Source organism: Bufo gargarizans, chromosome 10 (genome assembly GCF_014858855.1).
Source record: "Bufo gargarizans isolate SCDJY-AF-19 chromosome 10, ASM1485885v1, whole genome shotgun sequence".
Classification (NCBI taxonomy): domain Eukaryota; kingdom Metazoa; phylum Chordata; class Amphibia; order Anura; family Bufonidae; genus Bufo; species Bufo gargarizans.
Genome location: NC_058089.1, coordinates 85,674,261 through 85,698,038, shown reverse-complemented (window position 1 = coordinate 85,698,038; position 23,778 = coordinate 85,674,261). Strand labels below are relative to the sequence as shown.

The 23,778-nt window shown below is 46.1% G+C and overlaps 1 protein-coding gene across 1 annotated transcript in view; it reads left to right on the top strand.

The window, feature by feature from the left end:
- The window catches only part of LOC122920076 (low-density lipoprotein receptor-related protein 5-like), an 833,413-nt gene that overhangs the window by 470,438 nt on the left and 339,197 nt on the right, over nucleotides 1-23,778 (top strand). Inside the window, 2 exon segments of the mRNA XM_044269285.1 lie at nucleotides 171-287; nucleotides 290-372. Coding sequence (XP_044125220.1) covers nucleotides 171-287; nucleotides 290-372 — 200 coding nt within the window.

Below are 23,778 nucleotides of genomic sequence, written 5' to 3'. Positions count from 1 at the left end.
TACGTTTTCCAGTTGTTATATATTTTTTTTATTTTCCACTAGTGTGTGTGTGTGTGTGTGTGTGTATATATATGTATATATATATATATATATATATATATATATATTAGTAGTATCTATCAATGAACTGTTCCTTAATATTAAGTGACATCTTCTGTTTTATGTTCCAGTGCCTTCCAGCTTCCTTCTGTTTAGCCAGAAAACAACGATTAATCGAATGTTGGTAGATGAACAGCAGAGTCCAGACATCATCCTGCCAATCCATGGCCTCAGGAATGTCAAAGCAATTGTTATGACCCTGTAGACAAACTGATCTACTGGGTGGATGGGAGGCAGAATATCATTAAAAGGGCTAAGGATGATGGTGCACAGGTAACTTTAGTTTTTTCTTGTGAATGTCTGTATTTTCATTGTCAAACAGTAAACAACACATTTTTCCAGTTTAATATTAACCGATTGTCGCACCATACTACAGTATAAACATACCAAATAAAGTACAAAAATGAATTATATTGCTTATGCTATGCTTATAAATTTGAGATGCTTGGCAAATCATTTTGTACAAAATTATTTGAGCCCGTCTGCCACACATCAAGGCGATCTCTATAAGACGGTAACCTAACACTAACTTCAACCTGTTAAGTGCCATGACAGCGACCATGAAGTTCAGGGGGTGTAGGTTCCGCATGCATGCTGGGCCCCCTTTTGATTTTTATCATTTTCGGTGCCAAAATGACCTCCATTGTATCCAGGGACTAAAAGTACCAAAATGCATGCTGAGCAAACTATGCTTTATACTCATGCTAATTTAAAATCAGCCTATGAGGCAAACAGGCTAATCAGGAGTGCACAACCAAATAGGAGAGTCAGTCACACCTCCAGCACAAACTACAAAATAAAAAAGGGGGTTAGTCGGCACATCCCAGTGTGCAGGTGCACGTCTCCACGGCTGAAAACTAATAAAGTACTTTATTTGGTTTGCAGAGTGCTGTTGCATTGTAGGTTTTGTTCTATGTTGTGTTTTCAGTCGTGGCGACATGCACCTGCGCACTGCATGTGCTGACTAACCCCCTTTTTTTCTTTACCATAGAATTATACATCATGGCAAGCAGTACACTAACGCACCATGCTGTATGTCTATGAAAGCAACTCTGAAACTGGGTTTGTGGTGGGAGAGGGAGAGGCGCTCATAGGATATTGAGAGTTTTAAAGGGTAATTTAAAACAAAAAGATGGCAGGTTGTCAATTTTTGGTGCTCATCTTTTTATGTGTTGCATCAAAGGGCACACTATTCGTGCTGGTGGTAGGTCGGTGCTGCCGGTAGCTTTCAATCCTCGTAAGTGGAGTAGCCTGATCTCCAGAGGAGTGATGTAGTATTCAGTGGGGGGATATGTACTAGGTAAGTACAGATGCAGTACTTTCTTGGCGCAAATCACGACTTCACTGTCACTTCACAATGTTGGTATTAATAATATTTTATTTTATGATAAGTGACAATGCATTTCGGGGTACTTCTGACCCCTTTGTCAAGTCTAAAAAAAAATACCAGATGGAGGTTTTTTTTTTTTTTTTAAAGAAAAGAGTAAAAATAATAATGATGATGACGGTGGGGTGCCGTCTGTATGACATAAAATAGAAAGGGCATTCATAGGGATAGAAAAATTATAAATATGTTGTTATATGAGGAGAATCGGTGCAAAAGGTGGGAGTTGTAGTTTTACAACAGCTGGAGGGCCGCAGGTTGAGCATGCCTGACTTAAACCATACCGCCCCTGGAGCTAATCAATTATTGATCAATTATCCTTCTCATCAAATAGGTGCTTTAACGATCACAAAAACCTCTGGTATGTACAAGTGATTCCATATATCCCACATATGTATTATATTTTGTTATATATTTTATGTTATATATAATATTTTATTATGTCATATATCTCATATATTTATATATATATATTTATACCCATATATATATATTTTTTTCTATAAATGTCACTGGTCACGATTCCTCTACAACAGGACTTTCCTGAGTTTTTTAAGACAAATGGTGTCTTTTATATAAAAGACACCATTTGTCTAAAAAACTCGGGAAAGTCCTGTTGTAGAGGAATCGTGACCAGTGACATTTATAGAAATATATATATATATATATGGGTATAAATATATATATAAAAATATGAGATATATGACATAATAAAATATAATATATAACATAAAATATATAACAAAATATAATACATAATATGTAGGATATATGGAATCACTTGTACATACCAGAGGTTTTTGTGATCGTTAAAGCACCTATTTGATGAGAAGGATAATTGATCAATAATTGATTAGCTCCAGGGGCGGTATGGTTTAAGTCAGGCATGCTCAACCTGCGGCCCTCCAGCTGTTGTAAAACTACAACTTCCACAATGCCCTGCTGTAGGCTGATACCCGTAGGCTGTTCGGGCATGCTGGAAGTTGTAGTTTTGCAACAGCTGGAGGGCCGCAGGTTGAGCATGCCTGGTTTAAGTCATAATGTAGTATGATTGTGTGTGTGTGTATATATTGTAAGAAGGAACAAGGAGCCGTCATTGACGGAAGATACGTGTCACCGAGGTTCCTGGCCTCGGTGAGGTAAGAACCGGATTTTTTTCCTGAAGTGTCAGTTCTGTAGTGCAGCCTGACACTTCAGCTGTCAGAATGGCTGTAAAGCCAATCCGGGCCGGTTCTTATTGGGAGCAGCCAAAGAGCAGGGTGGGTGGCTGTTCCCCACGGTTCCAGGCCGGGTTTTGGCTGGAATATAAAAACCCAGCCAGCATGTTCAGGTGGTGTGGATTATCCTCCATCTGCTAGTGGAGTGCTGGCAGTCTGGGTGTTGGAGCTTGAGGGTTTGGGCCTGGACTAAGCCTGCTACATTGTTTATGGACAGAAGCACATGGACTAAGCCTGCTACATTGTTTATGGACTTATGTGCTGCAGTCTGGTGTGAACTAACACCAGACTCAAGGTGACTGTTTTTCTTGAAATCATTATTTTGTCACTTTACGTCTGTGTGAATAAAACAGTGCACTATTTAAGTTAAAGACATTGTCATTGCCTCTGTACTGCGTCCGCAAGCCTGTCTACCAGAGCAAATCCCCACATTTGGTGTCGGATGCGGGCAAGCGAAGTGAGGCAGGCCTGAAGGCCGAAAAGTTTTTGTTTTATCCGGGCACAAGTGCATGTCCTACATTAAGCCGGCAAGGTTACGACCCGTATCCCCTGACAAAATGGAGGCGGTCGTGAAGGCCCTCGTGGAGGCTAACTTGCAGCGGGAGGCTAACAAGCAGCAACAAGAAACAAACCAGCTGCTATTGCAACATGTGATGGCGTTGCAGGCGTCAGGAGCGTCCCAGAATGTCCACGATGCCCGGAAAGCTGTCCGTGCGGCGATTCCGAAGATGACCCCCTCGGATGACGTCGAGACCTATCTGGCGGTCTTTGAAAAAGTGGCCGTGAGGGAAAAGTTACCCCGAGACCAGTGGGCTGAGGTCGTTGCTCCATTCCTGGCGTCCGGTCCCCAGCAAGTATTGTTTGATCTCCCCGATGATCAGGCGGCCGACTACCCGACAGTAAAAGGTGAGATCCTGGCGAGACTCGGGGTGAATGTGTTGGTCCGGGCCCAGAGGGTGCATCAGTGGGAATTTAATCCGGCTGAACCCGCCAGACCACAATATTATGATCTGCTGCACCGTTTGCAAAAATGGCTGCAGCCTGACATGTTGACTCCCACTGCTATGTTGGATCAGCTGTTGGCGGATGTGTTTTGGAGGGCTTTGCCGTACCCTCTCCAGCACTGGATTGGCCAGGTGTCTCCGAATAATGCCCTGGAGATGGTCGACCTGGTGGAGCGCTATGAGGCCACCAGAAATCTACAGGGGGGTTCTTTTGGGAGGGGGCCAGTCAAACCCCGGAAAACTCCACCCCAGACCCGGCGGCCGGTGCCAGCTAGACCCGCCCGGGATGTACCCCCTGCCTACCCAAACCCGGTGGTCTGCTGGCGTTGTCAGGAGCCTGGACACATAAGGGCCGACTGTCCCCATCGGGGGGAACCCATGGACACAAACTATGGCTTCTGCCACTCATTATATGCCAGAATGTTATGTGCCACAGGAACTTCAGAGACTATGGACAATAGCCACCTGTGCCAGGTGGAAGTGGGGGGCACTCTGGTGGTGGCTCTGCTGGATTCAGGGAGCCTGGTGTCCCTGGTAAGAGCTGCCCTGGTGCGGCCGGCTGAGTATACTGGCCGAAGAGTCGGCGTTGTCTGCATACATGGGGACTTAAAGGAGTATCCCACCGCCCTGGTCTCTCTGTCAATGGTGGCCGGCAGGTGGATGCATGAGGTGGCCGTCGCCACAAAGCTACCAGAGTGGCCTGACTCAGGGGGGAGGCCAGAACCTTGGGAACCTGAGTCAGAGGGACCAGCAGTAGGGGTGACCGCCACTTCGGTGGAAGAGGGGGAGACAACCCTGTTAAGTATGATGGTGGGAGACGTAGAGGATTTGCCGCCGGGTCCTGAGTTGGCAGACCTCAATGTCTCTGGGGATAATTTCGGTACAGCACAACACCAGGATCCAACTCTATCTCGAGCCTGGGAAAATGTGATAGTAGTTGAGGGTGAGCCGCAACAACCGGGGGCCGAATCTATGTTTCCCCGTTTTGTGGTTCAGCAGGAGATGCTGTACCGGGTAAATAAACTACGGGGTGAACATATTGAACAGCTGGTGGTGCCCCAGGCATATCGCAAGCTCTTGTTGGAATTAGCCCACCAACATGTTCTTGGGGGACACCTGGGCCAGCAGAAAACGCAGGACCGGATTTTACAGCGGTTTTACTGGCCCAGTGTGTTCAGAGAGGTAGAAGAGTTTTGCAAGTCTTGCCCAACCTGCCAGATAACCAGCCCCCAGCCACATTTCCGCAGTCATCTGGTCCCTCTCCCGATTATTGAGGTTCCCTTTGAGCGGATCGCTATGGATCTTGTAGGCCCAGTACCGAAGTCAGCTAGAGGGCACCAGCACATCCTGGTCATCCTCGACTATGCCACGCGGTACCCGGAGGCGGTGCCACTGCATCATACGTCAGCCAAACTCATAGCTAAGGAGTTAATGGAAATGTTTTCTAGAGTGGGTCTGCCTAAGGAGGTTCTAACTGACCAAGGGACTCCATTTATGTCCAAGGTCATGAGGGAACTCTGTAAGTTGCTCCAAATAAAACAGTTACGGACATCCGTGTATCATCCGCAAACGGATGGCCTGGTAGAGAGGTTTAACCAGACGCTAAAAAATATGTTGAAAAGAGCGGTGTCTAAGGATGGGAAGGACTGGGACCTTCTTCTGCCCTATCTCATGTTCGCAGTGCGAGAAGTGCCCCAGGCCTCTACCGGGTTCTCGCCCTTCGAACTGCTATACGGCAGACACCCTTGTGGGTTATTGGACGTCGCCAAAGAGGCGTGGGAACAACAAACCACACCGCACAAAAGTGTAGTTGAGTATGTCACCCAGATGCAGGGACGGATGGAAACAGTGTTACCTCTGGTTAGGGAGCATATGGAGGCAGCGCAGCGAGCCCAGAGTAGGGTCTATAATCGGCAGGCTCGGATCCGAAACTTTAACCCGGGTGATCGGGTGTTGGTTCTGGTACCGACTGTTGATAGTAAGTTCCTAGCTAGGTGGCAGGGGCCCTACGAGGTACTAGAGAAAATTGGACCGGTAGATTACAAAGTACACCAGCCAGGGAGGCGAAAGCCGCAGCAGGTGTACCATGTGAATCTGCTCAAGCCGTGGAAGGAAAGGGAAACCTGTACGGAAGACAGCCCACGACCAGGGTTCCTAGGGGAAGCGCTTTCGGCCCCTCAATCTGAAGCAGGGGAAGCGGCTGTCACAGTGAAAATTGCTGACAGCCTCTCCTCTAAACAGGCTCAGGAAGCCAGGGAGTTCATTAGTCGGAATACGGATGTGTTCTCAGACCTCCCTAGACGCACGTCCGTAATCCGGCATGACATTGTCACTGAGCCTCAGGCGAAAGTCCGGTTAAAACCGTACCGCGTACCCGAGGCTCGGCGACAAGCCATCACGGAGGAAGTTCAGCTAATGCTCCAGCTGGGTGTCATCGAGGAGTCAAAAAGTGAGTGGGCCAGTCCGATAGTATTAATACCCAAGCCAGACGGGACGTTGCGGTTCTGTAATGACTTCCGCAAACTTAATGAGGTGTCCAAGTTTGACGCGTATCCCATGCCCCGAGTGGATGAGCTTATTGAAAAGTTGGGCCAAGCCCGGTATTTTTCTGTGTTGGACCTCACCAAAGGGTACTGGCAGGTACCCTTGACGGAGGCTGCCAAAGAAAAAACGGTTTTCGTCACGCCAGAGGGGCTGTATCAGTACAAGGTATTACCCTTTGGTCTACATGGCGCTCCCGCCACGTTTCAAAGGTTAATGGACATTGTACTCCGTCCACATCGTCGGTACGCTTCAGCGTACCTGGACGATATCGTTGTCCATAGCACCGACTGGGAAAGTCACTTACCTAAAGTACAGGCTGTAGTGGACTCCCTTAGGAAAGCTGGCTTAACCGCTAACCCGAAAAAGTGCTCAATAGGGTTAGAAGAGACCAAGTACCTGGGGTATGTCATTGGGCGCGGAATGATCAAACCTCAGGTGAACAAAATTGAGGCAATTAGGTATTGGCCCCGACCTGTCACTACTCGGCAAGTAAAGTCATTCCTGGGTATGGTGGGGTACTATATGAGGTTTGTCCCCAATTTTGCTACAGTCGCTGCACCATTGACAGGCCTTTTGAAGGGACGCAAGTCAGTGACGGTCCACTGGAATGAGCAGGCGGAAAAGGCTTTCTCCGCTTTGAAGTCGGCCCTATGTGGGTCCCCGGTTTTGGTGACACCCGACTTCAAAAGGCAGTTTATAGTGCAGACCGATGCCTCCGAGGTAGGTCTCGGTGGTGTACTATCTCAAGATATTGACGGGGAGGAGCATCCCGTTGTCTTCCTCAGCCGGAAGCTCACCCCAGCTGAGACAAGGTACAGTATAGTGGAGAGAGAGTGCCTGGCCATCAAGTGGGCACTCGAGTCTCTCCGCTACTACCTTTTGGGGAGAAGGTTCCGTCTGGTGACCGACCACTCCCGCCTGAAATGGATGAGGAAGGCCAAAGAGAGGAATGCTCGGGTCACCAGGTGGTTCTTATCTTTGCAAAATTTTAAGTTTTCCGTGGAACACAGGGCAGGCAGGTTACAAGGAAACGCGGATGCCCTGTCCCGCGTACACTGTCTGGCAAGTGTTCACCCCCTCAGGGTTGAACAAAGGGGGGAGGTATGTAAGAAGGAACAAGGAGCCGTCATTGACGGAAGATACGTGTCACCGAGGTTCCTGGCCTCGGTGAGGTAAGAACCAGATTTTTTTCCTGAAGTGTCAGTTCTGTAGTGCAGCCTGACACTTCAGCTGTCAGAATGGCTGTAAAGCCAATCCGGGCCGGTTCTTATTGGGAGCAGCCAAAGAGCAGGGTGGGTGGCTGTTCCCCACGGTTCCAGGCCGGGTTTTGGCTGGAATATAAAAACCCAGCCAGCATGTTCAGGTGGTGTGGATTATCCTCCATCTGCTAGTGGAGTGCTGGCAGTCTGGGTGTTGGAGCTTGAGGGTTTGGGCCTGGACTAAGCCTGCTACATTGTTTATGGACAGAAGCACATGGACTAAGCCTGCTACATTGTTTATGGACTTATGTGCTGCAGTCTGGTGTAAACTAACACCAGACTCAAGGTGACTGTTTTTCTTGAAATCATTATTTTGTCACTTTACGTCTGTGTGAATAAAACAGTGCACTATTTAAGTTAAAGACGTTGTCATTGCCACTGTACTGCGTCCGCAAGCCTGTCTACCAGAGCAAATCCCCACATTATATATATATATATATATATATATATATAGAGATATATATATATATATATATATATATATATATATATAGAGAGAGAGAGATAGAGATATATATATATATATATATATATATGAGATAGGTGAGAAGTATTGGGTTGAGGATGTACAATGAAGCCATATAGCTGTGAATGATTCTTTGTAGCATATAGATTATATGGACACGCGTGTGTCCATATGCCTTTGCATACGTAGTTCTAAGTTGCATGATTAGGTGGTGGTTATTCTGAAGGTCTATCGCTAAAATGGCAAAAAGCGTGGGGCATGGAAAAATGGTAATATCCCAGGATTAGCATGAGATAATTGTTATGTGAATGATAGATTTGATTGGCTAAATGTTTGGAAAGGGTCTGAGTTGGAAAAAGTGGTTAGGGTACATGAATATGTGGATGACAGAGAGAGAAGACTAATGGTTACCTGGTGTCAGCGATGCGAGCGGCGCGGCTGGTGCCTCAGCACACGAGGAGAACGCTGACTTGTCTAGTGCGCGCTCTCCGATTACAAGATAAGGGGGAGTGTGTTAGCGGAGCTGCGCTTTATTGGAGGAAAGTCCGTGGAGGGGCGGGGCTAAAGGAGCACAACGTGCGGCTAGCAGGGGAGGGTGTTGCACTGATGTGGAGAGCATGAGAAGCGCTAATGGAGAAAAGGGAGGTGGGGAGATCAATGAGAATTTCATGGGGATGAATGAGAGATGCAGTCTGTGATGATTGATTCAGTAGGGCATGCTAAGGGATTTGTTGAAGGGAGAGAAATGTCAATTGTGTAAGGGATGTGGGGGAGGGACACGTACTGTATGTTTGAATGGACAGTGGGTGGGTGGTAAACCAGGGCAGAGAGGAGGGAGGGGGGGAGAATGAATAATGGCAATGTTGGGCTGCTATGATTTAGGGAATAGATTGACTACTGTTAATGATGAATATATGAGAAAGGGAGATAAGGTGGGCTACTGGATGAATGGGGGGGGGGGGGGGGAGAATAAGGACAAGAGGGAGGGAAACAGTCTTTTTTACCCTTACCCAGGGCCCTGACCCCAGAAGCAACTTATGCCCTACGGCAACCATCAGGAACCACGATGATCACTGACTTTTTTATCTTCACATTCACTCATTAACGTAGAGACCAATCTATTACAGAAAGGCCTCACCTTCTTCCCCACAAGGAAATTCAATGTAGCCAAACTATTTGTGGACCTAAACACATCCATTCGGGAAATTAACTTTAAATCGACATTTTGAAATTCAAGCACTAAAACCGAAAATCGGACCACAAGCCACATCAGAGAATGTCCCAACAACCTCCGACGGGACACTAAACGCCATCAATACGGGACTAAAACCAAAATCTGCCTTTAACCCTATATACCATAGAGGCAGCCATATTGAAATATTTGCTGCCCTTTTCACTAAAGACCTCAGTACTATCAATAAAAACCTGAATATTCCCAACAACCTCAGTAAAAAAAAAAAAAATCCCTAAAGGACCTCGTGACATCAGAAATGCAGACAAAGGAGGTGGTATTGTACTAAAAAGATAGAAGCAATTATCTGGCCAAAGAATAAAATCCTGAGATAGAGTATTATGAAATTCTGAAAAAGAATCCACTGAAAGATGATGCAAAGAAATTAGCACAATTGCTGGAAGCGGCGGAAAAACAACAAATACTATCAAAAAAGGAAAAATAATATATTACAGTGGATCATCCGAACCTTGGTTCATTCTATCACCTACCTAAGGTAAATAAATCCATAACTAACCCACCAGGGACCCCAATCCTCTCCGGCATATCCTCCTTAACTTGTAATTTGTCGCATTACATAGATATTCTATTACAGAAGTATGTGATTAGACTACCATCACATCTAAAGGATTCAGCTAGTCTTATTTCCCTCCTTAAGGAAATAGAATAGAAGGACTCCTACATGTGGACAACAATGGATGTCTCAGCATTATATTCAAACATCGCACACACAGCAGGGATAAATGCCATACAGCACTTTCTACAGCAAGACAGTACTCTACCCACATTACAAAGCCAATTCATATTGGATGCAATAAACTTTATCCTAAACCATAACATCTTTACCTTTTGAAAACAAAATATACAAACAAAAGGGACCGCCATGGGTACGCAATTCACGCCGAGCTTTGCAAATTTACATATGGCATCATTTGAGGAAAAATTCATTTACAACGAACACCCATGGCGCAATAAGGTGATATTTTACAGGAGATACATTGACGACTTGTTATTAATTTAAGATGGAAGCCTGGACGATGCCCAAAATTTCACCACCCATCTGAATGACAACAACTACAACCTCACCTTTACAGCTAATCACTCCAAAACAACCATAGAATATTTAGACCTAGTCCTATATTGGAAAAATAAAACCATAGAAACTAAAACTTTTTTTTAAGAAAGTAGATGGCGACAGCTATCTGGACTACCAAAGTGCGCACCATAAAAAATGGAAAAACAACATCCCATTCAGCCGATTCAAGCGTATACGTAGAAATTGCACAAACAATGTGGACTTCAGACATCAGAGCTAGATTATTAAAAGGAGATTCCAAACCAAAGGCTACTCGAGTAAAATCATAGAAGTGGCCTACCAATGGGCACAGGGGCACACTCAGGAAGAAAAACCGAACAGTCCGAACCAAAAACCACAGAAAACTTCAAATCCAACCTTATTAGTACATACAACATCAATCATAACACCCTGCGGAATATCCTCAACAAAGACTGGCCCATTCTACAAGCGGACCCCTTCCTAAAAAAACACATCAGACCAAAACCCCAAATTACCTTCATGAGTAGAGTTGAGCGACCACCTGGATGTTCGGGTTCGAGAAGTTCAGCCGAACTTCCCGGAAATGTTCGGGATCCGAACCCGACCCGAACTTCGTCCCGAACCCGAACCCCATTGAAGTCAATGGGGACCCGAACTTTTCGGCACTAAAAAGGCTGTAAAACAGCCCAGGAAAGGGCTAGAGGGCTGCAAAAGGCAGCAAAATGTAGTTAAATCCCCTGCAAACAAATGTGGATAGGGAAATGAATACAAATAAAAATAAAATAAATAAAAATTAACCAATATCAATTGGAGAGAGGTCCCATAGCAGAGAATCAGTCTTCATGTCAGCAGAGAATCAGTCTTCATGTCATAGCAGAGAATCAGGCTTCACGTCAGCCAAAACTGGAATAGTCCATTGTCATATATTTAGGCCCCGGCACCCAGACAGAGGAGAGAGGTCCCATAACAGAGATTCAGGCTTCATGTCATAGCAGAGAATCATGCTTCACGTCACCCAAAACTGGAACAGTCCATTGTCAGATATTTAGGCCCCGGCACCCAGACAGAGGAGAGGTCCCATAACAGAGATTCAGGCTTCATGTCAGCAGAGAATCAGTCTTCATGTCATAGCAGAGAATCAGGCTTCACATCAGCCAACACTGGAACAGTCCATTGTCATATATTTAGGCCCCGGCACCCAGACAGAGGAGAGAGGTCCCATAACAGAGATTCAGGCTTCATGTCAGCAGAGAATCAGTCTTCATGTCATAGCAGAGAATCATGCTTCACGTCACCCAAAACTGGAACAGTCCATTGTCAGATATTTAGGCCCCAGCACCCAGACAGAGGAGAGAGGTCCCATAACAGAGATTCAGGCTTCATGTCAGCAGAGAATCAGTCTTCATGTCATAGCAGAGAATCAGGCTTCACGTCAGCCAACACTGGAACAGTCCATTGTCATATATTTAGGCCCCGGCACCCAGACAGAGGAGAGAGGTCCCATAGCAGAGATTCAGGCTTCATGTCATAGCAGAGATTCAGGCTTCATGTCATAGCAGAGAATCATGCTTCACGTCACCTAACACTGGAACAGGCCACTGTCAGATATTTTTAGGCCCCGGCACCCAGACAGAGGAGATGTTCATTCAACTTTCGGTTGCCCCACAATATAATGGTAAAATGAAAATAAAAATAGGATTAAATGAGGAAGTGCCCTGGAGTACAATAATATATGGTTAAGGGGAGGTAGTTAATGTCTAATCTGCACAAGGGATGGACAGGGCCTGTGGGATCCATGCCTGGTTTCTGCACTTTCAATTAACTGATGATCTATCCTCTGGATAGATCATCAGCTTCTGATCGGCCGGGGTCCGACACCCGGGACCCCCGCCGATCAGCTGTTTGAGAAGGAAGCAGCGCTATAGCAGCGCCGCGGCCTTCTCACTGTTTACCGCCGGGCCGCCCGCCCACTGACGTCACGACTTGTATCAACTAGAGTGGGCGCAGCTAAGCTCTGTTCACTTGAATGGAGCTTAGCCGCGCCCACTCTAGTTGATACAAGTCGTGACGTCAGTGGGCGGCGGCCCGGCGGTAAACAGTGAGAAGGCCGCGGTGCTGCTGGAGCACCGCTGCCTTCTCAAACAGCTGATCATCAGTTAATTGAAAGTGCAGAACCCCTTTAACGTCAGCTTGTCCACATTGGCTGTAGACAGCCGGCTGCGTTTGTCTGTAATGACGCCCCCTGCTGTGCTGAATACACGTTCAGACAAAACGCTGGCCGCCGGGCAGGCCAGCACCTCCAAGGCATAAAAGGCTAGCTCTGGCCACGTGGACAATTTGGAGACCCAGAAGTTGAATGGGGCCGAACCATCAGTCAGTACGTGGAGGGGTGTGCACACGTACTGTTCCACCATGTTAGTGAAATGTTGCCTCCTGCTAACACGTTCCGTATCAGGTGGTGGTGCAGTTAGCTGTGTCGTGTTGACAAAACTTTTCCACATCTCTGCCATGCTAACCCTGCCCTCAGAGGAGCTGACCGTGACACAGCTGCCTTGGCGACCTCTTGCTCCTCCTCTGCCTTGGGCTTCTACTTGTTCCCCTGTGACATTTGGTAATGCTCTCAGTAGCGTGTCTACCAACGTGCGCTTGTACTCGCGCATCTTCCTATCACGCTCCAGTGCAGGAAGTAAGGTGGGCACATTGTCTTTGTACCGGGGATCCAGCAGGGTGGCAACCCAGTAGTCCGCACACGTTAAAATGTGGGCAACTCTGCTGTTGTTGTGCAGGCACTGCAGCATGTAGTCGCTCATGTGTGCCAGGTTGCCCAGAGGTAAGGAGAAGCTGTCCTCTGTGGGAGGCGTATCGTCATCGTCCTGCGTTTCCCCCCAGCCACGCACCAGTGATGGGCCCGAGCTGCGTTGGGTGCCACCCCGCTGTGTCATGCTTCATCCTCATCCTCCTCGTCCTCCAGTAGTGGGCCCTGGCTGGCCACATTTGTACCTGGCCTCTGCTGTTACAAAAAACCTCCCTCTGAGTCACTTCTAAGAGTGCTAAAAATGACCCCTCTTCCTCCTCCTCCTCCTCCTGGGCCACCTCCTCTTCCATCATCGCCCTAAGTGTTTTCTCAAGGAGACATAGAAGTGGTATTGTAACGCTGATAACGGCGTCATCACCACTGGCCATGTTGGTGGAGTACTCGAAACAGCGCAACAGGGCACACAGGTCTCGCATGGAGGTCCAGTCATTGGTGGTGAAGTGGTGCTGTTCCGCAGTGCGACTGACCCGTGCGTGCTGCAGCTGAAACTCCACTATGGTCTGCTGCTGCTCGCACAGTCTGTCCAGCATGTGCAAGGTGGAGTTCGACCTGGTGGGTACATCGCATATGAGGCGGTGAGCGGGAAGGCTGAAGTTACGCTGTAGCGCAGACAGGCGAGCAGCGGCAGGATGTGAACGCCGGAAGCGCGAACAGACGGCCCACACTTTATGCAGCAGCTCTGACATTTCGGGGTAGTTGTGAATGAACTTCTGCACCACCAAATTCAGCACATGCGCCAGGCAAGGGATGTGCGTCAAACCGGCTAGTCCCAGAGCTGCAACGAGATTTCGCCCATTATCGCACACCACCAGGCCGGGCTTGAGGCTCACCGACAGCAACCACTCGTCGGTTTGTTGTTCTATACCCCGCCACAACTCCTGTGCAGTGTGGGGCCTGTCCCCCAAACATATGAGTTTCAGAATGGCCTGCTGACGTTTACCCCGGGCTGTGCTGAAGTTGGTGGTGAAGGTGTGTGGCTGACTGGATGAGCAGGTGGAAGAAGAGGAGGAGGAAGCCGAGTAGTAGGAGGAGGCGGCAACAGGAGGCAAAGAATGTTGCCCTGCGATCCTTGGCGGCAGAAGGACGTGCGCCAAACTGCTCTCCACCTGGGGCCCAGCCGCCACTACATTTACCCAGTGTGCAGTTAGGGAGATATAGCGTCCCTGGCCGTGCTTACTGGTCCACGTATCTGTGGTTAGGTGGACCTTGCCACAGATGGCGTTGCGCAGTGCACACTTGATTTTATCGGATACTTGGTTGTGCAGGGAAGGCACGGCTCTCTTGGAGAAGTAGTGGAGGCTGGGAACAACATACTGTGGGACAGTAAGCGACATGAGCTGTTTGAAGCTGTCTGTGTCCACCAGCCTGAATGACAGCATTTCATACGCCAGTAGTTTAGAAATGCTGGCATTCAGGGCCAGGGATCGAGGGTGGCTAGGTGGGAATTTACGCTTTCTCTCAAATGTTTGTGAGATGGAGAGCTGAACGCTGCCGTGTGACATGGTTGAGATGCTTGGTGACGGAGGTGGTGGTGTTGGTGGTACATCCCCTGTTTGCTGGGCGGCAGGTGCCAACGTTCCTCCAGAGGCGGAGGAAGAGGCCGAGGCGGCAGCAGCAGAAGAGGCTAAGGCGGCAGCAGCAGAAGAGGTCGCAGGGGGAGCCTGAGTGAGTTCCTTGTTTTTATGGTGTTTACTCCACTGCAGTTCATGCTTTGCATGCAGGTGCCTGCACATGCAGGTTGTGCTAAGGTTCAGAACGTTAATGCCTCGCTTCAGGCTCTGATGGCACAGCGTGCAAACCACTTGGGTCTTGTCGTCAGCACATTGTTTGAAGAAGTGCCATGCCAGGTAACTCCTTGAAGCTGCCTTTGGGGTGCTCGGTCCCAGATGGCGGCGGTCAGTAGCAGGCGGAGTCTCTTGGCGGCGGGTGTTCTGCTTTTGCCCACTGCTCCCACTTTTGCTACGCTGTTGGCTTGGTCTCACCACTGCCTCTTCCTCCGAACTGTGAAAGTTAGTGGCACGACCTTCATTCCATGTGGGGTCTAGGACCTCATCGTCCCCTGCATCGTCTTCCACCCAGTCTTCCTCCCTGACCTCCTGTTCAGTCTGCACACTGCAGAAAGACGCAGCAGTTGGCACCTGTGTTTCGTCATCATCAGAGACGTGCTGAGGTGGTATTCCCATGTCCTCATCATCAGGAAACATAAGTGGTTGTACGTCAGTGCATTCTATGTCTTCCACCGCTGGGGAAGGGCTAGGTTAGATAGATTTAAAGTAGGCCTGATACAGCAGAAACCACTGATTTAGGGAATTGCTAAGTTGGGAATTGTATTTCAACCCAGAACAAAAACTGTGCTTTGGCGGACACTAAATGAATTGACCAGCCTCAGCAATAAACACAGATTTAGCTGAATATAAATTTTAGGACTATTATTTAGGCGCTGGGTGACAGGTATACGTTTACGGACAGAATTAGACTTGGAAATACCGCGGTAGCGTGTGTGTGAAGTTATTGAGAATGATCCTATCTGCACCTTCAATCTAATATACCCTTTTATGGATAGATTTAAAGTAGGCCTGGTACAGCAGAAACCACTGATTTAGGGAATTGCTAAGTTGGGAATTGTATTTCAACCCAGAACAAAAACTGTGCTTTGGCGGACACTAAATGAATTGACCAGCCTCAGCAATAAACACAGATTTGGCTGAATATAAATTTCAGGCCTTCTGGGTGACAGGTATACGTTTACGGACAGAATTAGACTTGGAAATGCACAGTAGCGTGTGTGTGAAGTAATTGAGGATGACACTATCCGCACCTTCAATCTAATATACCCTTTTATGGATAGATTTAAAGTAGGCCTGATACAGTAGAAATCACTGATTTTGGGAATTGCTAAGTTGGGAATTGTATTTCAACCCAGAACAAAAACTGTGCTTTGGCAGACACTAAATGAATTGACCAGCCTCAGCAATAAACACAGATTTAGCTGAATATAAATTTGAGGCCTATTATTTAGGTGCTGGGTGACAGGTATACGTTTACGGACAGAATTAGACTTGGAAATGCACAGTAGCGTGTGTGTGAAGTAATTGAGGATGACACTATCCGCACCTTCAATCTAATATACCCTTTTATGGATAGATTTAAACTTGGCCTGATACAGCAGAAACCACTGATTTAGGGAATTGCTAAGTTGGGAATTGTATTTCAACCCAGAACAAAAATACTGTATATCCTTTGCCAGATAGCAGACAGTATTACAATTGGCTGGCCACAGCTGAAACACCAGATTTAGGGTACTGCTATTTTGGCAATTGTATTTCACCCCTCAATAAAATAGCAAGCACAGCCAAGCCCCTGATGTAGGATATAGCAAAAAAATAACCACACTATTGATGGTTAAATGGACTTGGTGGCAGCTTGTGCTGGCGCACCACAAGACACAAAATGGCCGCCGATCACCCCAGAAAAAAGTGACTGAAAAACACTCTGGGCAGCCTAAAAACAGCCTAAAAACAGTGAGCAATTAAATAGCAGCAGTTCAATGATCCACAGCTGTAGATCGATCACTGAATTAAGTGTTTTTGAGGAGTTAATAACTGCCTAATCTCGCCCTAACAGTCGCAGCTGTAACCTCTCCCTACACTGATCAGAGCAGAGTGACATGCGGCGCTACGTGACTCCAGCTTAGAGGCTGGGTCACAGGCTGCACTGGCCAATCACAGCCATGCCAATAGTAGGCATGGCTGTGACAGCCTCTTGGGGCAAGTAGTATGACGCTTGGTGATTGGCTGCTTTGCAGCGTTTCAAAAAGCGCCAAGAAAGCGACGAAACCCGAACCCGGACTTTTACGAAAATGTTCGGGTTCGGATCCGTGTCTCGGACCCCCCAAAATTCGGTACGAACCCGAACTATACAGTTCGGGTTCGCTCATCCCTATTCATGAGGGCTCAAACCCTCAAAAGTCAAATTGCTCCCAGCCAGTTACGTGATAGGAAACCGAATAGATCACACCTTACCACCTTTATTCCTCCAAGTCCTCGGGAGCTACAAATGTGGACACCGACATTGCAAATATTGTCTCAATATTTCCTCGCGAGTCACAGCTTTCTCAAGTAACACTACTGGAGAAAAATTTGAGATCAAACATTTTTTTAACTGTTCCTCAATGTATGTAATGCCCATGTACCTACTGGAATGCCCATGTGGACTACAGTTAATAGGCCGCAACATCCTGACTCTAAGGGAAAGAATAAACAAACATTGTTGGAATATAACAAATGGCTTCATGAAACATGGAGTATCAAGACATTTCCTTGAAGCACACAACAAGGACCCCGTTGATCTTTCCATAACACCGATCAAACACATTCCTGCTATTCATACCAACCGTTATCAGAAACTAAGACGTATAAAGGAAATGTTTTGGATTTTTAAGTTACAAACATTAGAACCCTACGGCCTAAACAAATCCCTTGAGAGCAATTGCTTTTTAACAAATGAACCCTTTCCTTCACCTGAATAAGGCTCTCTACATCTCATGTTGTCCCTGAGACTGCCCCACAACTAACCGTTCCCCTTTTCCTTACATCCAGTCCCCCATTCCTCCATCCCATCTGTCCTCCTTTCCCCCCCCACCCCCATTCGTAAAATACACATATAGATTGTAATTTAGCTAATATAGTGCTATAATCCCTTTTTTTTCCTGTATTTTTTTTTTGCCTCTTCTGCACTTAAGTTTTGTAAAATATGTACACTATTAAAAAATATTACTATAGCAATATATTAGCTTAAATACAATCTATGTGTATTTTACGAAATTTCGTAATATTGCTCTAACTTCGTCTTTTAGAATATTACGAATATTCTAAAAGACGAAGTTAGAGCAATATTAAGAACATTTGCAAAAGTCGGAATTGCGATGCGAGTAATATAACACGAAATAGTCGCATGAAGATTTCAACTTAGCACTGCTATATTCCATATTCTAGTCTAATATGGAATATAGCTGTGCTAAGTTAGCACTGCTATATTCCATATTAGGCTATAATATGGAATATAGCAGTGCTAAGTTGAAATCTTCATGCGGCTATTTCGTGTTATATTACTCGCATCGCAATTTTGACTTTTGCAAATGTTCTTAATATTGCTCTAACTTCGTCTTTTAGAATATTCGTAATATTCTAAAAGACGAAGTTAGAGCAATATTACGAAATTTCGTAAAATATACATAGATTGTATTTAAGCTAATATACTGCTATAGTAATATTTTTTAATAGTGTACATATTTTACAAAACTTAAGTTCAAAAGAGGCAAAAAAAAATTACAGGAAAAAAAAGGGATTATAGCACTATACTATATTAGCTAAATTACAATCAATATGTGTATTTTACGAAATTTCGTAATATTGCTCTAACTTCGTCTTTCAGAATATTACGAATATTCTAAAAGACGAAGTTAGAGCAATATTAAGAACATTTGCAAAAGTCTAAATTGCGATGCGAGTAATATGACACAAAATAGTCGCATGAAGATTTCAACTTAGCACTGCTATATTCCATATTCTAGCCTAATATGGAATATAGCAGTGCTAACTTAGCACAGCTATATTCCATATTAGGCTAGAATATGGAATATAGCAGTGCTAAGTTGAAATCTTCATGCGACTATTTCGTGTTATATTACTCGCATCGCAATTCCGACTATTGCGAAATTTCATAAAATACACATATAGATTAGATTGTAATTTAGCTAATATGGAATATAGCAGTAAGTTGAAAACGCCACTGACTGGAGCAGCCAGGAATCCAAAGGACAGGTAAGAACAACTTTAGGGAAGTGGGAAAGAAAAAAATATAATAATAAAAAAAAAAGAATATTCGATTTCGCGAATATATAGAACGATATTCTAAATATTCGCGAAATCTCGAAATTGCGATATTCGAGAAAAAAATTCGCAATTCGAATATTCGCGCTCAACCTAATGACATCAACATCAATACACATATATATACCCCACATAAAAACACACCCCTTCCAATCGTTAATGTTAATCACTGTTCATAGCCATGCATTTATTACCTTGCACCTGGTTAGGGACTCAATATGACGATGCTGATCATGTCGGCGTTGTCCCATGTGGAGTGCGCAGCCGTGCACAGCTGCACTTACTTTATCGGGTGCATCAATCGCAACCATGGCAACTAACGGCGCTCATTAGTGCGACCAATCGGCCATCTCCAAATCCTCATCACGCACTCACGTGTCATGTCCGCGGACGTCATCAAGACGCGCCCTTGCGCGTCAGATGATCGCATCACGCGGACACACGTACGACGTCAATCCAGCGAAGCATCATCAGTGCCATGGTAACGGGGACGCATCCGCAGGAGCCGTTCCTGTAACTCAAATAAGGCAGAACATCTCAGATCCATATATCCAATAATCACATGGGACAATTCCAATGGATAAATAATCGCATACTCAGCATGGCCACATAGTCTGCAAGGCATACCTCAATACATCGCACAAAGTAACCCTGATTATAATAGGAAAAGGTACTTAATTAGACATCAATAATATATACCTCTATCATATATTGTGGATACATTATATAAAAAACCACATTCATAGGATTACAGCATATCAGTGGATTTATGAACAACTGGCTACCCCACTGGGTAGGGGATGGATCATCAAGGATAATTTTTCATATACAATTATAAAAACAAAATGTCCCAATACCTAGAGGACATACTAGTTTCCCACCCTAGTCAATGGAAGTGACGTTAAATTCTATATTCAGGCCAAATGGTTGAAGGGACCTAAGAGTATGAATCCATTTTAACTCCTTCCTTCTCAGGATTCTCTTTCTGTCCCCACCCCGTCTCAAATACCCTACACTGTCAATAGCACAAAATCTTAATTGATTTATAAAATGATTATGTTCAATAAAATGTTTTGCGACCAGTTTATCTAATGCACCCTTTCTTATTGTACTTTTATGTTTATTGATTCTCTCTCTCAATTCCATCGTGGTCTCCCCCACGTATATCAACCTGCATGGGCACTGTATCATGTATGCCACATCTGTGGATCTACATGTGTAGTGTCCCCTGATTTTAAACCGCTTACCACTGTAAGGGTGCGCAAAACCGTCGTCCTTCATGATGCCACTACAGTTGCAGCATGAAAGGCAAGGGAAATTGCCACTCTTCAATGGTACCAACCTATTCTGTCTCTCCATGTCCTTACCCCCTATATCTGCTTTTACAATTCTATCACGTAAATTCGGACTTCGTTTGTAGGCCATCATTGGGGGAGCTGTGAATTCAATGACATTGGGCAATCCCTTATGTAAGATCTGCCATTCTTGTCTAAGTATAGCAGCGATATTTCCGCTATCTCCCCCATAGATGGACACAAAAGGAATCCGAGGGGTATCTTGTTTCTGGAGCCTCCTTGTGAAGGTGGAGCTACGTTGGGTAGTCACAATTTTCTGTTTAGTACGCTTAAGCAATTTTTTAGGGTATCCTCCACTGCTGAACTTACTGCACATTTCATCTACCCTATGTTCGAACTGAATTTCATCAGATACAATACGCCGTACCCTAAGCAATTGACTCCATGGTAGGGAGTTCACCATGCTATGATGATGACTGCTGTCATACATCAATAAAGCATTTATATCTGTAGGTTTTTGGAACAGATCAGTTTTGATCTTTCCTTCCTGTACAAGAATTCGGACGTCAAGGAACTGCAGTTCACTGACAGAATGTGTCACCGTGAACTGCAGGTCCTGGACTCCAGAATTCAGGTGTGCATGGAATTCATCAAGTTCCAATATGGAACCCGTCCAGATTAAAAAGATGTCGTCGATGTAGCGCCACCAGCACAGAACTCTCAAAAAAAAATCTGGAGCGATACACCAGCCGATCCTCAACCTCTGCCATAAAGATGTTTGCGTAGGTGGGGGCCACATTGGACCCCATGGCCACACCCCGCTTTTGCTGGTAGAAGGTGTCCCTGAAGAGGAAATAATTCCTCCTCAGGACCACCTCCAAGAGGGCGAGGATCAGCCGACGCGCCCCAGGGGAGAGATCTGTGCTGGCCAGGGCCACATCGACATTGAGACCATAGGTGTGGTCAATAGATGTATAAAGTGATACAACATCGAAACTCACTAACACAAAATCCGCCGGTATATTAAGTGACCCCAACTTAGTTAGAAAATGACCAGTATCCCTGATATAGGAGGGGACCGTGGTCGCATGGATCCGCTAAATTTTATCCAGAAAGATAGAGACAGTGTTAAAGATGGAACCCCTGCCCGACACAATGGGTCGGCCAGGGGGATCCACCAGACTCTTGTGGATCTTTGGTAATACGTATATCACAGGGGTGACAGGGTGGCCCACACGCAAATAGCTGTTCAGATCATCATCGATGATTCCTTGACCCAGGGCTTCATCCAATATCACCCCTATGATAGCCGCTATATCCCACTTGGGATCCTTAGTTAACATCTCATACACTTGACTGTCTCCTACCTGTCTGGTAATCTCGTCAACATATTTGCAGGTATCCATCACGACCACGACTCGCTCCAGATTTTTTTAGAGCGTTCTGTGCTGGTGGCGCTACAGCGACGACATATTTTTAATCTGGACGTGTTCCATATTGGAACTTGATGAATTCCATGCACACCTGAATTCTGGAGTCCAGGACCTGCAGTTTACAGTGACACATTCTGTCAGTTAACTGCAGTTCCTTGACGTCCGAATTCTTGTACAGGAAGTAAAGATCAAAACTGATCTGTTCCAGGGGGGCGAAGCTAGCGCCGAAACAGAGCGGACATGTGAAGCGCTGCTCTCCTGCAGATACACCCTTAAAAGCTTGGATTTACTGCTCCACTGGTCGCCAAAATGGTCGAGATAGGTGGCCAGAAGCCTACTGACCAAGCAGGTCAAGCCCGTTCAGCCAGTCAGCCCGGCGATATGGACCGATTTATCAGAAAAGCAGCGGCTGCTGCTGTGAACAAGGATCCCAAGATGGCGCCTGGCACTCCTAGGAGCGGCACCAGCAGATCAGCCAGAGAAGCGGACGAATCAGACGGGGTAAGAGATGTTTCTCCTGACCCTGATAGCCTCCGCATATCCCGCTCCTACCTTAAAGAAGCTTTATTAGACACTCTGGGCCCCATCAGCCTAGATTTAGCCTCCAACAAGGAAGATGTCCGCCACATAGGCAGGAGAGTGGAGGGCCTAGAAGACAATCAAGCGATCATCATCAGCCATCAATCGGAGGCAGCTAATAGCCTCATGATGTGCCAGAATCACCTTAACTCCTTGTACGCAGCTGTTGAGGACCAGGAAAACAGAGGGAGGAGAAGCAACCTGCGTTTCCGTGGAATACCAGAGTCTGTGTCCCCAGTGGATGTTCCTTATACAGTCATTCAAATTTGCCTGCAAATCCTGGGCCCGGACTCGGTCCATGAAGTAATAATAGAAAGAGCCCACAGAGCCCTGCGTCCTAAGCCACAAGCCTCAGAGCCTCCTCGGGACGTTATATGCAAATTTTTGCACATTCCTGTCAAGGAAGCCATCTTGTCCGGTGCCAGGCAAGCAGATCCCCTGAGATGGGAGAACAACCCTATCACAGTTTTTCAAGACCTATCGCAGACCACCTTGAAGAAGAGTCGATCCCTGAAGCCACTAACGGAATGGCTCTGTCAGCATAACATCATGTACAGATGGACTTTCCCTTTCGGTCTGTCTTTTGCATATGAAGGACGGCGTTTCAACATCTCCTCCTATGGGGACTTAGAAAAAGTTTACTCCCACTTGAAAATTCCTCCTCTGGACATAGAAAATTGGGAGATGGTCCAGAGCCTTCCTCCATTAACATCCCTACCTGCAATATCATCCTGGGAGACCCTGCGCACCCCAAGATCGCAGAAGACCAAGAAAAGTTACCTCGCCTCTACCCCTAAGAGACTCTCTCTGCCAGATAAATGATTATCTGTTTTCTCCCTATTATCTGGCTCTCCAGTAGTATTGGCCCTTTAAGGGTATTATCTACAAAATTACATGACGTTTAGTCTAATCCCACCCCCCCCTCGACGTCAATGTCATTGTTAAAGTTATTGTATGTTGCTCCATCATGCTTTAACAGTAACCTCAGGTTTGAGCTTGACCTCAAGCTCTTGTTTCGTTTTTTGTTATTTGTACTCCTTCTTAAACTACAAGATAACCCAGTGCTGTTCTATAGACGCAAGATGTCAGGTTACTTTTACATGCTCACGGTCTCCTCCCCTTCAGAAACAGGTCTTTTTGTTTTACTTGCTTGTCCTTTGTCTCTCGCCCTGGCAGACAGTGCTTGCATTGGGGGAATCGGGTCAACGCCATCTAGTCTCTCCCCTACCACACCTTATGTATGATGATGACTGACGTCCACCTGATTTCCTATAATGTTAAGGGGCTGAGATCTCCCGCCAAGAGGTGTAGAATATTCTCTCTATTGAAAAAAGCTAAGGGCTCTATTGTTTTCCTCCAAGAGACCCATTTTAAACATGGCCACTATCCCAATCTCTCTTACGCCAAATATCCCACTTGGTTCCACTGTGGGGCCAGCGTTGCTGCCTCAAGGGGTGTGAGCATAGGATTCTGCAAAAACTTCCCTTTCACCCTACTTTCACAA